General features: G+C 40.3%; 1 protein-coding gene across 10 annotated transcripts in view; it reads left to right on the top strand.

The window, feature by feature from the left end:
- Positions 1-11184, top strand: part of LOC144685412 (DENN domain-containing protein 1A-like) — a 604549-nt gene extending 593365 nt beyond the window's left edge. For all 10 annotated transcript variants that reach the window (XM_078549861.1, XM_078549856.1, XM_078549859.1 and 7 more), the window contains 2 exons: positions 1726-1978; positions 4976-11184. In XM_078549861.1, the coding sequence (XP_078405987.1) occupies positions 1726-1978; positions 4976-6313 (1591 nt within the window). In that variant the 3' untranslated portion in view covers positions 6314-11184. The remainder of the gene's footprint in view (positions 1-1725; positions 1979-4975) is intronic.
- Positions 11185-16025: the final 4841 nt, after the last annotated feature.

The raw sequence follows: 16025 nt of genomic DNA, 5'->3' as shown, positions 1-16025 counted from the left end.
TTTCTTACTGTCTAAAACACTACAAGTAAATAATATTTTAAAGGCCCTTATTTTGTCGGTCAAAAATCAGCCACTAGGCAATGCACCATTGTGGCTGCTCCAGGCATAAATTATCTGCTTGATTGGCAACTTTTGGGTTCACTGTTGGCTGGGAATTCTGACCAATGCTGAATTTTTTACTTGTAATTTTATACCAGCATTGGCATCAAGGACTAGGATAGAATTCTGTTGAAGGCAGAATAGTTATCTGTGTGTTACGATCACAATACAATGCTAGAATGATTGAAGTGACCTGTATTGTTTTGACTAAAAATCTAAACTCTGCATTCTGGTGAAAGCACTACCAGTTATAATTAATGTGATAGCCCAGTAGGTGGCACTTTTGTGAGATTTCCATCTTGGTGGTAACTATGGCTTAATAATGAACCTTGTTCAGTTTTGGAAAACAGACCAAAACATCACAAAAGTCATCTGAATCTCTATATTCATAGCATTTGATTGGATTATTTTGTCTTATTTATGCACAATACTTTTCTAAACAACTGCTGTGACATATTGAGCATTGTATTTCTCTAAATAATGACAATTTTAACACATTACAATTTAGTGAAGAGTTGCGGAATGAGGACTTTATTCTATGAGACAATTCACTTGTGAGGTCCTTCCTCCTGAAGGTAATAAGCTCCATGTAATACTGTTCCCATTTGAGTATTCTCTGCAGGCCATTAATTTGTAATTTTGTTTTAAATTGCTTTTGATTTACCTTTCACGGTGAGTTGTAACTGTAAGTATGGAGAGTATTTAATGATCAGAAGGTCCTTTGAACTCTCTTTCATTTCTCTCTAGTAAAATTTGGCAATCCCTTTAGCAGGACTGAGGAATTAATTTAATACCTTTTAAGTCTAAGATAGAAACTATTGCAGCAAGGATCCATTAGGGCAGGTAATATGATTAGGGGTGGCCCAATGTGTGAGAGTGTAATAGTTTGATTCAGGAACTGCGCGATCTCTTTTTAGAAATGATCCACGCTGCTGAAGTAGCCAGAATGCCAATTGCAATATCGTTGTCCTTGATTGTAGATCAGAGTTTATATCCACCAAAAAACTGGCTCCTGGTCACACATGGTGTATTTCTTCTGAGGGTAAATTAACTGAGCAAAATAACCAGGGCTGAAAACAGACCTTTAAAAGCCTTTGAGCAATGCTTAATGGATTATCTAAACTTAAGAATGATTTTAGAAACGTTTTTATTTGAAAATGTAACTTGAAAAATCAACATGGCTTATCAAGTCAGGCTATTCATTTCTCTTTTTGTAAGTCAAACAATTGGCATAATGGACTAGGTTCCACTGGAAAGTAATACTGGACTAAAATTACAAAGAAATAGGAGCAGGAGTAGACCATAAGGCCCTGTCGGGCCTGCTGCACCATTTAATATGATCGTGACTGATCTTGGGCTGGACAAGCTCACCTACTAACTTAGACTCTGGCAGTAGCACAACGTATAACATTGAAAACTGATATGTTGGCACAAAACCTGGAATCAATATTTATCATGACAGCTAGGACAATAAAGTAACTGTGCTTTGTGTCCTGTGGTAATGTGGTTTGACTTTGCATTTTACAGGTTTTTTTAATGGTAAATACGAAATGGTTTAACTATGTGTTCTTCGTTTTTATTTTAGATACAAACCTAACTTTGTCCTCTCTTTCGCCAAATTACCAGGCCTCAGCCATATAAAACTTTAAAGGAGTCCGACATAATTGATGGCGAAGTTTTGAGCACAGAGAAAAGGCACGGGTCAACTATCTTTCCCAGCCTCTCAGTGCCGGGTAGGAATATGGATGTGAATTTATTGGATGACATTTTCAGCAGTATAAAGGTAACCTCACAGCACCAGCCCCTCAGCCAAGCCAAAAGTATGGAAGATCTGAGGACACCTAAAGAGGAAGAAATAGAAAACCCATTCGGGCACCAGGTTTGTGCAAATAATTTGGTACTGTTCACATATTTTTTTGATCAACTCATCATAATTACTTTCTTCATGCATTGTTCTGGTGATGGTGAAGTACATTCCAGAAGACAAGAAAGGGCAATCACTTGTAAAGTGGGGGGGAAAAAAATAGTTGTAGAGCCGAGGCCCATTGGTGCCGGTCTGGGACCAAAATTGAAACAAAACGAGTTACATTTAGAAGTGATGATCAGATTCTTGAGCTTTAAAAGCCTATAAAATTGTAGAAGAAAAGAGTGATTGAAGGAGTTCTCTGATTCATTGGTCCTGACACAGAATGGGCAGAATTTAATGCCCTCCCCCTATGGCTGGTTTGGTGCCAGTTGTGGCATTTAATCGGTCAGGAGGGTAGTAGTTGGGGACCCCGGGACTCCCCCACCTCCACTCCGATTTAAGCTCATGGCGGGGAAGCCCGTGGGCGGCCTCCCCACCCCCGCCGCCAATTGAGACCCTTAGTGGACAATCAATGCCCAAGTAAGGGCCTTGTTCCACTGCCACTGGTATTAACCCAGTGGCGGGGCGGGGGTACTTCCCATGTGGCGAGCACCACAAGCAAACCCACGTGGAGTTGCTTGCAGGCTCCCAGGGATGGGGGGAGGGAATGTTTTCTTGTTCAAAGGCACCCGGCAGCATTGGGAAGAGGGGGACCGGCTGAGAGCCACTCCCCTGCTCTTGCTGCTGACCTCCCCTTCCCCCCCCCCCCTCCCCCAACACCATCACAGAGTCGCCAATTCTTAAGAAACAAAATAGGGAACACTTCAACCGTGGGACGCGGGGAGGTGATGAGGGCGGGGGGAGTGGGGGGGTGGGATTAGTGTTGGGAAGGTGGGAGGATTAGATTGGGCAGGGAAGGAGGGGGTCTCACCTCACTGAGAGAAATGCACATACGTGCCCAGTGCATTTGCGCAAATGGGGGAAAAGATGCAAAGGCAGCAGCACAATAATTAGTCCACGCACACGCGCGCGCACACACACACACGCACACTCTCTCTCACACTCTCGCTCCTCTCTCTCCTCTCTTGGTAATTACAGAATCACAGACTGGATTGGCGTCATGGCGTCACATCATTGGCGTTGTGTCTGCGCTGGCTCTTCGAAGAAACAATTTACCTAGCGCCACTCCTTGGCATTCTCCCTGTAGCTCCGTACATTCATTCTTTTCTGATAATAATCCAATTTTGTTCCCTCTCCCCAACACACCATAATTAGACCCCTCTCCGCCACACGCACACAGCAATTACCACCCCTCCTCTCTACCCCTGCACAGAGCAATTAGCCCCCTCTGCCCCACATGCAACAGACAGGCAGGAGCAAGCAGACACGTTTTGAAGCAGCCAAATTACCTTTCGGCATTAATTTGGTGAGTGCAGGGCTGTTGCAGTGTCACAAATGGCGAACTTGAGAATTGCGGAGGGGGTGGGGTGGCTGAAAAATATTCCAGGTTTCAGAGCTCCGGCCTGGCGACGTTACAGAATATGGGCCAAATGGCGTCCTGGGGAGATTTTGTACAGGAGGTTAAAAATATGGGACAGTCCCGTAAAATATGGGGTGGTTGGTCATCCTGCCTGAGGGCGAGGATCCAGTGCCGATCGTAGGCCTCAGCTGGGGGTCATACTGGCAGCGGCCATTGTTTCCCCGGTTGCGCTGCCATTCGGTAGAGCTGCTGGCTTCTGATTGGCTGGCAGTTCTGTGTGTGGAGCGTTCTCCCGTCATGGCCCTTGACCCCCGGGGAAGGTTTCCCACTGTAGAGTCAGGTTCTTGAGTGGTACTTAATTCGGCAGGCCTTCCTGAAAGAGGCCACGCAGGTCTCTCATTGGCTCTCCAGCCAAGCGGACAAGACTCTCATCACCTCCATTAAATACTGCCCAATTAGTCGGAAAAGGACCTAGAGTGATGTGTCTTACTTTTAACACAATGAAAATGCAGAAATAAAGGAGGGCATATAAGACAGTATACTTGGAGCTTTGAATAACCAACAGCGACTGTCCTAAGGAGTGATAGCTTTACTAGCATCAGTAACCTGGAGAGGGATTGAAGGTTGAAGCTAGAAGAAAGCTTGTTTTAGAGCTGAGAAACTTTCTTGTACCTTGCCCAGCATTGACGAGCTCCATGCAAATCCCCGAGTAATGGCTCTGCTTTCTAAATGAGTGAACTTGCCGCTGTCTTTAACTGAAAAACGCTGCCCCTTGCGTTTCTGTGGGCTGGTGGGGATCCTCCAGATCCCACTGACCAGCAGCTCCTCCTCAACCAAGGTGCACATAATTTCTTTTTAAAGCCCATTCCATCATTTAGTTTCAAGTAGCTGGATGGTGAAGAGGTAATCTAGGAAAGACCTTTGTAAATAAGATCTACCTGCTAACACGGAGGTAGATTGTAATTGCTCTGGAAATGAACAGGTAAAGTTTATTCATGGTGTCCACGGCCTGAATTTTTTGGATGGTGAGGTCTCGCTTCACACCATCCCAAGAGTTCCTGCCAACTCTGAGTGCCCAGCAGCCATTTCACGCTCAAATGAGCGTTGAGTGACTGCAGGCGGGACTTCAGCCCCTCATTCGGGAGGAAGCCCCGCCTTAGAGAGCTGCCGGCCAATCTAACTGGTTGGCAGCTGTCCAGCCCCTGCAGCGACAGGGCTGCAGTGGACAGAAGGAGAAATGCAGGAGGACGAACGGAGTCATAAGTGCGGGCACCAGAGGCCCAGGTAAGTTCGAGGGGTCCCAGGGCAGGGAGGGTAGGTAAGGCCTGGGGTGGCACACGGGGTGATCAGGGTCTCGAGCGAGAGTTGGCGGCGGCGGGGGGGGAGGTTCAGAGGCCACCGGACATTAAGGGGGCGTGCGCATTTTCAGAAAGGGGCTTCTGATGGAGATATTTGCCTTTCAAAGCCCTTGTTCTATTAAATTATAACAATACACTATTACAATTTAATAATATATGTTTATTACTTTGTCATTGTATGTATCTTTGCAGTGGAAAGTAATGATGTCAGCTGAAAAGAGCAAGACCAAGTCAGTAGGACTGCATCATACTCTGCCTCATACAAAACTTCGGAGCATGGGTCAAGATGACATGGCTCTTAATATCAAGTCTATCAATGGGTCATCACCTGGCAGCATTCACTTTGGAAGCTTCTTCACTGAGATTGGTGCAGAGGCTTTGAACAGGGATGGTTCGCTGCCTACTTCAGATATAATTGCAAGTGGGCAAGGCAGCATTACAATCCCAAGGCCCCACGGCAAGAAATCTACAGAAAAGGGAATAGTGCTTCCACCTCCAGTAGCTGTTAGTCGAGGAGTCAAACAACAGGTATTTCCTGGAGTTAATCAAGTATCAGCAGTATTACAGGATAGCTCCAAACAAGATACAACTGTGTCCAGCACTGGCTCAGTTTCAGAGATGTTACAAGAATCAACTGGAACTGAAAAGAAACCCCAAGCACCAGACTTAAGACAATCATTGAATTCATCTCCTCAGCCTCTGTTAAGCTCACGTGGTGTTGACATGCTGAAACCTATTAAAGTCAGTGTAGAAATGGATAGCAGAAATGATCTTTTAAGTCTTCTGGATCCACTGAGTGCCAGTTCTAGTCTTGACAGGAGCCAATCTCCAGTTTCCAAAGGTTCATTAGCACCTGCACCATCCTTGTCTTCAACTCCTGCTCCGACTGGTTTTGCTGCACGAGGAACTGACCTTGGAATAAGCACTCCACCAGCCTCCTTACAATTCAGCCAAACGCTCGGATACTCAACTCCTAGCCCAGCGCCAATAGCTCAGTTTCCACAGCCACCGTCCTATCCGTTTTCTCAAACAATGCCAGCAGCTCTTCAGTTTCCTCCGACACAGCCCTCCGCAAGTCATTTTGCTCCGCCTGCGGCGTCTGCTTTTGTTTCCAGCTTTTTGCCTTCAAATTCAGGTTTCTTCCAGCCCCAAATGCCTCATAGGAACTATTCAGCACCTTCCCTTCACCACTTATATAGTCAGCCTCTGGCTATCCCTCAGTCTGGTACTTTTATTCAGAAAAGTGCAATCTCAGCAAGCCTAGGTGGTATAAGCTACCCAAAAACAGCAGGAAAAGCAGGTACAAATGTGGCTGAATCCAGTGCAGAGGTTAGTGATGCTACAAAAAATTTGACTGAGCCACCATCAGTCCCACCAAAGCCTTCCAAAGGTCTTGAAAGAATATTACCACCTAATCCCGGAGAGGCTCAAGATCCATTTGCAGATTTGCTTAATGCAACTAAGAAGGAGCCAGCAGCATCACAAAGTAGAGTGGACCAGCTCAGGAGGAAATGGGAGACCTTTGAATAAAAGCAGAAATCAAAATGTTCGAATAATAGAGTGACAGTAGAACCTCTCTATACTGCTGCCTTTGGGTGCTACATGAAAATGTATTTGATAGCAAGGGGTGCATTATACAAGAGCTGGTTTTTTCTCGTTTCTCTAATGGCTGAAGAACCATAAAAAAACGCACATTATATCCAAGAATGTTATAGTGAGGAGCTACTACGCTATACTTAAAACCTACAACAAGCCATTTACCATGGCTTGCATGTGGTCTGTTCTGTTTGGTGATTAATTGTGACTTTTGCTGTTATTTTCCTGTGAAGAGACACTCCAGAAAAATTGCTGAAACTTGGATTGAGGTTGCCTTGTTTTCTTGATTTCTGATTTTTCTTTTTTGTAAACTCAAATGACGTCATTGATGTGTAAGTCACTAATATTAATGTACTGATATTGCAATCACCATTTCTCAGCATTGAGGCTAAACTTTTGCATTACACTAAGGTCATTAGGTACCACACCTTATAGCTATCAACATTTTTGCTACATCTTTCAATTGTAGTGCTTTTGATTCTGTAATATTTTGATAATTATACAGGATATCATACAATGAATGCTATATTTATCTACATTTTATCAAACATTCTGTGTTTCCCTACATCACAAAGTAAAAACAATGCCTCCTGAGCATAAACTTTTTTTGAAAATGTTAATTACGATAAAGTATTGTGGAATTAATGTAAATACGTGTGGATGAAACCAAAAAGGAAGCAAGGTAATCCCGTATACAGCTATATCATGCAGTTCTCTTACAGCTCAGTGTTGCTGCTGTAATTCAGTCTTGTTAGTAAAGTATTTACACTGGCTTTGCTGTGAGACAGATGCTGTGTCTATTGATTGTGCCTAGGCTAATGGATAATTAGATTTGTTTTTTAAAAAAATCCACAGCTCTATGTCTAATGTACAGCTACTACTAGTGTTATTAATAATGAGCAACTTTGACCGAGTATTATAATTGTAGACATAATATGCCTTGCAGTCCAAATGGAGCAAAGCTCTTGCAGCCATTCTATAACTGGAAATAAATGATGCAAGCGTGTTCTTACCACTAGCTGTTCAAACAAAAGTACCAATGCACTGGGCAACAGGAAATCGGAGTCTTGTGCTGATTCAGGAGGTAATCTTCAAATTATTAGGCACATAAATTAGATTCTTTATCTCTTAATAGCCTTTTAACTCATGCAGACTACTAATTTCCACTTCTTGATTTGCATCGACATGACAGTTCTCTTTTGGCTTTTTCCAAACAATTTTGGTGATGATCAGAGGAAAATAATGACCTTGAGCTCCCTCAGACCCTTATAAAAACTTATGCTCTATCATTGATTTGACCAGATTTTAACCCATTTCAGCCTACTATAGTTAAGTATTACTTTGGTTACACTATGCCAAACATTAAAGTTGCCTGAAAGGAAATCTAAAAGAATAATCTATTTTTGGGAATCTCTGTTAATCCCTGTACCGAATTAGCATTCAAATTAAGAGACCTTTGTTACGTTTTGAGAAGGGAAAGCTTGTTACTGCACCTGACATTGCTTTTTTAATGTATTTTTCTTCTGCTCAATGCCAATGAGTTTGGAAGGGCTCATTCCGCTGGCATTCAAAAATTATGTCTGACATCATTCTGCTTTTCTTGGATGGCGCAGTTAGGTGAAAAGGGATTGAAAGGCTAAGTTTGCAATTTAAAAGCTAAGTATTTCAGATCAGATTTTCCTTTGTTTCATGTTTGTATATTTTCAGCAAGTTGCAGAAACAATGCAATGTTGACGAGAAATATTGCATCTCTTAGGTCCGCAACCTACTCTAGGTCAATCTGTTACCTCCAATAATAAATCCAAGCTGAGCCAAGTTTATAAGTCATTGGTAAGGGAGACTTTTCTCAGTTGTAGTGAACTTTATTTATATTCTTGCAAGTGGATGCAATCACAAGCTCCACAAGTATCCGTTCTTAGATTTGATAATAGTGACAATTTCAGTATTTATAAATTGTATACTTATGTATTACAAATGAGCACCCTCTATGCTTTATCCTTTTCCCCCAATTTGACCTCATTAGTTGATCATTTAAAGTTTCAGATATTGAGTCATTTTTCAGTTTTCCTCGATAAGACTAGGACTGCTGGTACTCTTCCACTGCCACTTGTAGGTCTGTCCCAATAGAATACAATTGTCTTCAATTATCGACAGTTCCGTTAAACTTTAGAATTTATTCTTCCCCTAGCTATTTTCCAAGCAATGGCCTTCCTGTACCCAAAAGGGTGAGGTGACCAAATCACATATCTCCAGCCATGCCATGCAAGAGATATCCACTAGGTGTGTAAAAGTAACATGGTTGATGACTCTCATTTATGCACATGCACACACACCCTTGCCCATGCACTGAGGTCTCCTCAGTTAAAAACTTAGCGAGTGTCCTTACATTTCATTACACAATCTCTACCCAAACCAGTTCCAATCATTTATAGGGTAAGGATCAAAGTAGGATTGTGGTCACTGCCAAAATATGAAACAGGCAGCATAAAATAAAGGCATTTAAACATTTACATGGTCAGTATATAAAGTACATTGGTCTTTCAGATATAACTTCATATTCTGATTTATTGAGATTTTCCTTTTTAATTGGTTGTCAAGCCCAAGCAATATCCAACTTTTAACATTTTTTCATTTTTATATTATTTTTCACCAGGTATTTTCACACACATTGCTCAAGAAGCTTGAAGCACTAATTGATCATTCTTGTAATTAATGGCTGCTAATAACACAAACAGCCAAACCTTCATTTTAATTTAATTACAGAAGTTGCAATTGGGATTTTTGGTAGCTTTAAACATTAATAATTTTTGGTGATGTTGGTAGAATGCCCAAATATTAAAGCTACAAATTATGGCACAAAGTCACTCTAAGATAAACATGTAGTTAACTGCCCAGTGTTTTGCTGTTAGTGTTTTACATTGCATATTTTGCACTGGAACATTGGTATGCAATGATAAAAATGGGAGTAGCTTTGTTGACATGGATACTCTGAAATTGTACAAAAGGTTTGCCTTCTTGGCCAGAATTGTTTCCTGTACATTATTAGCACACAAAATGGCGATAAAAATGTATTCCGTTTTAGGTTTAAGAACTAGCTATTGTGGCCATAATAAAACTTTCATGGTTCATGAAACCACAAAAGGTTAAGGTGCTACAGTTCAGTACTAATGCACATTTATGTACAGATTATTGTTTCTTTCTATCCACACTTAATGTAGATACATATTAAAGCAAGGAGTCAGTGTGAAAAGCTCTCTTCTCAAATTAAACTTTGTAGAAACTTCCAGATAAATAATTGATCTTAAGTAACTTCTGTACATGCTATAAAATCTGAGGTACTTACAAAGGTTAGATTGCTGTAACGCTGCCGAATTTAATTGTTTCTAATAGACTTTACATTCTAAATAATCTAAAATTTACTTTTGGGAAATCCAGCTTAATGGGTAATTCAGTGTTATTGCAGTCACATTTGTTAATTCTCACATAAGCTGTGGTACAGGCACTTCCTGAGGGTTAGGATTCCTTATTAACTTGTGCCTCAAACATTTGTGGAATGTACAATGCTGTGGTAGTCTGAAACTGAGATTATACACAAACTAGTGTCTATGTTAGTGAACCTGTTAGATTTACCCTAAATTTTTGCAGTAATCCTTACTATGGTAGCAGCAAACCCCTGGCGTTGTACAATATGATGTTGGAGGCCCTAGCTTGTTTTGGGATTCTTGTCAAAGCTTATACGTTGCTTTAGTAACTTGGCCAAATAAGTTGCTGCTAAATAGTTATACCAAGTTTCTGGAGATATTGTAAAGAATATCTCTGTTACAGCAGTGCTTGTCAGGTATGCAGTTTTGTTCTATGCACCTAATTCTATTTTAATATATTTGTCAGTAATACCGTGGATGCATTTTGTGAATTGAATTTGAAAGTGTGCAGTCAAAACATTCAGTTCTTCCCTGAAGGGTTTACTTAACATATTTAACAACAGCAAAGCAGATTTAATAAGTGACTGTGATAGTTTTTTCCACTGAGCTTCAATCTAGACTGACTGCAGATATAAATATATCGACAGTGAATTTCAGCTGGCATTGGCATTAACCAATAGCTAATATGTGTTTATTTGTGACTGGAGTTATAGTACATCTAGTATTTGTAGCCAAGGCCTCAGTGACACTTTAATCTTAATAACTGCTATTAGCAGTGTTTCCTCAAGTATTATGGAGTGCCCATGGTTTTTATGTTTAAGGATCTATTATTTTATAGTAGAAGCTTACTGACACTATAATTATCAGTTCAACATTTTTCAAAGATCCATTCAGGAACATAAAAACATGCCTGATGTTCAGTATGATTCATTCATTCATTCATTCATTCAAAAAAAAAGTGTAATTAAAGTTATTCCAAAAGATGCAAAAGACGGATTATTTAAGCATTTGTCAGGCTTCTATCCCCTGGGCTTCAAGAGTTCTTTATTCGTGGCTACTTTCCCAAAGTTGGTTGTATATACAGGTTTCTGCATTTTTCTGTCCAAAGACGCTGTTTTGTTGATTTCTGAAGAGAATTGGAATCAAAGATATATAGATATTGGATCACTGCACGTTTTACTACTGGTAAAAATTGTATAGCACAGAAACAGCAGGGCTGAGATTCAGTGCAATATTATTTTTGTGTTCTGTTATTGGTTCTGACTCATACGACTGTGAACAAATGACTTTTGTAATTAAGACTGTGGAATGGAATTGTAAACTGACAGAGTGATGCCATGGGACTCGAAAGTAATAAAAGTAATGATTCTCCTGTGTAATCTCGCTCTGTTTTTCCTCCATTATTTATTAGAGGTCTATATTTTAGTTCCCCACAGCTGCACTTGTACAGAAAGTTTAATGACTCTCTTAATTGTTGTCAGTCTCGTAAGATGCTGTCACAAGAATCTTTTTATTTTTATATGGCAGTGCTCCAGGTTCGCAAAAGCATTGGAAAATAACACTGGAGACATGTTGCTGTCCTGAGGTTCAGTTATTAAAACTCAGCTTAAAAACCTAACGTACAAAATTGAATAAATTACAAAGAGCTCTTTTTCTGCAAAGTCAGCAAAAATGAGCACCCAATTAACATGCTGGGCTCTGAATAGTGTGCATTCTTGAATGCAGGACCATGCAGGAAAGAGGTCCTGTTCCAATGGGACAAAGAGTCTGAACTGCAATAAGAAAACCTCAGACTTCTAAAGTTGTGAATCGCTAGGGTATGTTGTAAAATGTCAAAAATCCAGATTGAATTTTTACCGTAACTTTTACGAATGGAAGTTGAAAGCTTGATAACTTTTTTTTTTGGTAACTTTTTGTTAATCTGAAAGGGCAACCTTTGTGAGTTGTGGGTTAGTTCATGTTATTACCAACCCTAGAGAAAAGCACAGACTTTTCTCTTTTTGAGCTCAGTTTTATTGTTGCCCGTCCACAATGTTAGCCGTAGTTCAGCTAGTAGCACTCTCACCAATGGGCCAAAAGATTGAGGATTCGAGTTCTACTCAGAGGTTTGAACATAAAATCTAGGCTACCACCCCCTCCCCCCGCCCTTAAACCAGCTTAGATTTCACTTCTTTTCTATTTCTACTTAGTTCTGTTGAAGAGTCATACAGACTCGAAACGTTAACTGTGCTCCTCTCCGCAGATGCTGCCAGACCTGCTGAGTTTTTCCAGGTATTTTTATTTTTGTTTTGGATTTCCAGCATCCGCAGTTTTTTGCTTTTATAAAATCTAGGCTGATGCTCCAGTGCAGAATGACTGCACTATTAAAGGAGCTGTCTTTCAGAAGAGATATTAAACCGAAGGCCTGTTGTCCTGCTCAGGCGTAAAGGTTCCCACACCATATTTGGAAGAAGAGCATGGGAGTTCTCCCTGGTGTCCTGACAAATATTTATCCTTCAATCAACATCAATAAAAGAGCTTATCCGGTCATTATCACATTCCTGTTTGTGGAAACTTGTGTGAAAATTCATTTCCATGTTTTCCTACATTAAAATAGTGTCTACCATGCAGAAGTAATTAACTGCGATTGTCCTGAGGTTGTGAAAGGTGCTCTAGAAATGCAAGCTCAGGTAATAGTCAAGATACGGCAGCCTAGTAGGTTTCACGGTAGACTAACAATCCAGAAGTTCTGAGTTCAAAATTCCCGTCATGATAAATTGTGAGTTTGCCCAACCCTACCTGGTCCAGTCCACAGATGACTCCAGCCCTCAGCACAATTAAAGATGTGCAATGCTACTTTGACAGTGTCACCAGACCCCAAGAACAAATCAAGAGATTTATTTAGGGAGTAGATAATTACACAGGATTAAAAAAAACAGTAAAGAACTCCCATGTTTGGTTAAATGGAAAACGTGTACAAAATCTTAATGTTCTCTCTGGGATTTTTTTAATGGAGTTTCTGAAATGTTTGCTCTCTTAGCCACATTTTCATCAATGTAAGTTTACATTTATTAAAATTTCAAAAAAATGAAACCAGTTTTGATTCAATTGCGAATCGATATAATGACTTTGCTGCAGGAAATCAATTGTATCAGATAATTCCCATTAAAATTAAATTGTTCCCGGGTGTTGCACTTTTCTCTGATTAAATATAAGAGAGCTCTTTCAGGGATGTGGCTAACTGTTGTCCATTTTAAATTCGTGAGGCCTGCTTGACTGAGATTATATGAAAAAAATATAGTTTTAGGGTTGGGGATTTTACAAAGCTCCGCCCTTGACATAAACCCAGCTCAGTCCTCCATCCTTTTAACGACCATAATTCAATCCATTGTTCTTATAACAATTTACAGTACTGAGACCAACTCTAACTTGGTCACTGCCTTCATTGCACCCTGAGCTTAATATGTTGTTTCTATAAATATGCAAGCTCGGTTTCATCTACAAAATCACCCAAACTCTTTTTTTATTTGAAGCCTAGAGCTCAGTTTCTCACCCTCATTAAAACTTTGGGTTGTCTTTTGCCTTCATAATCGGTCAAGCTCGATTCATGGACCCGACAACAGCTAGACCTCAGTTCATGGATCTCCCAACAGCTCGGACGAGATCTGTTCTCTTTGTAAGTGTAAGTTCATTAAGCAACAACTTTTGTTTAATTACCCTCCAGCTTAGAGCAAATGCCTTCAGAGAAGAAACAATTTTGGAGCTCGTCACCAACAGTGACATGGTTTTCATGTGCAGAAATATGACTCAGATTTTATAAGTATGGTGAAGCCCTGTGGTTGAGGCTATAGATTTATTCTGTGCAAATATCTAATTTCATAATTCATGTGTTTGAGAGGCATAACCTTAAGGAATTAATGTTAAATATAAGATAAATGGAAACATCTGATTGAAACACTGGCAAACACCCTGAAGTAAGTGAAATTCAAATAGACCTGTATTTATCAAATAAGGTCAGAGTTAGAAGTGAGAAAACTTAAACAATAGATTACCACCTCTGAGCTTTTGATAGGGACAGGGGGTCTACATTTATTTCAATAAGAGAGTTAAATCGTTCATACGGTTCCCTGATCAAAGGAACTAAAAACACCTTTGTAAGCAAGGGAGTTTATTGGTGGAACCAGCAGGTCTGGAAAGAGAGCCATTAACTCCATTAATGATATAAATTATTCATCAAGGTCACAGAATCAAAGGGTTGTTTTGAAGTTAAAAGGTAATTGATTTACATTCCCGGGAACGTCCTGACTATGCCTCATTGCTACGGCGATAGGCAATGCAAGGAGGTGTCTTTTTTTTGTGTTTTGGACTTATCTGTGCCTCTTTGCTCATGGCAACGTACAGCCAGAAGGTTTTGGGATTGGAGCTAGAAACAACCAAGTTGGTGCGTATTAGAGTCATAGAGGTCTACAGCACAGAAAAAAGCCCTTCGGCCCAACGAGTCTGCGCTGGTCAAACAAGTACCGCGCTATTCTAATCCCATTTTCCAGCACTAGGCCCATATCCTTGTATGCCATGGCATCGCAAGTGCACATCCAAATACTTCTATTAGCCCTGAATTCATAAGGCAGAGGAAAATAATTTGCCAAGAGCAATGGAACAGCTTTGGACCAGGGGTATAGCACTATTAGAAACAAGGGCAGCTTCTAATATTTTGTTCAAGTCACTGCATAGGAATTGCAAGTGAAGCTCAGGCCTTACAAGGCCTGAAAAGCCTCAGACCTTACAAGGCAGCTGTGGGAAAGTTTGGAATTGGTCCCAAGGAAGTGTATAACCTCCAAAAACCTAATGAGCAGCCAACAACTTTCTGGGGGGGGGAGTCGTCGTGGAAAAAGGAAGGTTCAGTGGAGGATTTTAGTCTCAAGTATATGTGGTTATGTTTTATTGTCCTTTTTGATGTAAAGTGTATGTAATTACCTAAGGCAGTGTTTATCTAGTAGTGTTTGCCTTCTTGATTCTTGTATAGTAAAATTCATTTGTTTTAAACTGGAATCTTGTGGCTTCATTCTTTCAGTGGATAACTGGGATTTCGAAGTTCTTTTTAAAAGTTAATGGTCTCTACGGAGATAGTAACAATTCAAAAAAATGGTTTCTGGAGCTGTTGACCAGATTTTAAGCAGTAAACAGAAATTTGCAGCCATACAGCTGGAAATCTTTAAAGAATTGTATGTGTGGATACATTTTTTAAAAACTCTCTAATCCTAGGTCCACCAAAACTAATAGGACGATATCATATTGCTGGGTGTAAGGGGAGACTGACAAATGGGGATCATGGGACACTGGACGTAAAACCTAAGCTACTAAAACTTGAGGGAAGCTAGTCTATGAGACAGAGAGTCATGTGAAGGATCCAATCACGAGGAGACGAGGTCGGGGTGGGGGGAAGAGACAGAGGGACATGTGACAGCGTGATTAAGGAAAGATGAGATCAGGGGAATAAGGTGGAAAGATCTAATTAACGACGAAGCAGCTGGTCAAGTGAACTTTTTGTAACTGTATAGATTGACAGCTCAAACATTGTACTGTAAAACCCTTACACGTGAGAGTGGGGCTTCTCTTGCATGCTCGTAATAAAGATCACTCGCTGGAACAAGACATCTGACTCTCAAGCCATTTTGGGTACCGGAGCAAGCCCTCACCCTTTCACTGAGGATTTTTTGTTTAATGGGAATAGATATGTAAAAGCAAAGAATGAAAATATATCATGTGTGGATTATGATGTCCACTTAAGCCACCTTGCATTTTTTTCATCTTCACGAATTACTTCAACAAGCTTCTGATAACCAACCAGATTATGTGATATCATCACAGAAATAATAAACGAGAGACCTTGACCAGTGTTACATTTTACCCATTTTTTGTGATTTTATGAATTTTGAAAACTAACATGGAAGAAAATTGAACAGAAAATCTTAAACACAAAATGGCTGCAAACTGAATAACAAAATATTTATGGAAAAAAGAGGGCCTTTGTAGGGTGGGGGATAGAACAGTGTAATAAATATTACTGCAGCAGCATAATTCCCTTACGCATATTCAATTAGGCTTATAACGTTGCTAGTGATACCATCAAAACAAGCAAATAGTCTAAGCATCTCTAGAAGGTAACTCTCTTTTAAGGAGAAAGATCGATATATGTGCCTTACTGAGGAGATTAAAAATATGACCATTAAGAAGTGAAGTAAATC

This window comes from Cetorhinus maximus, chromosome 10 (genome assembly GCF_964194155.1).
Source record: "Cetorhinus maximus chromosome 10, sCetMax3.hap1.1, whole genome shotgun sequence".
In the NCBI taxonomy this organism is placed as follows: domain Eukaryota; kingdom Metazoa; phylum Chordata; class Chondrichthyes; order Lamniformes; family Cetorhinidae; genus Cetorhinus; species Cetorhinus maximus.
The sequence above is the reverse complement of the archived record's forward strand: the minus strand, read 5'-3'. Positions and strand labels throughout refer to the sequence as shown.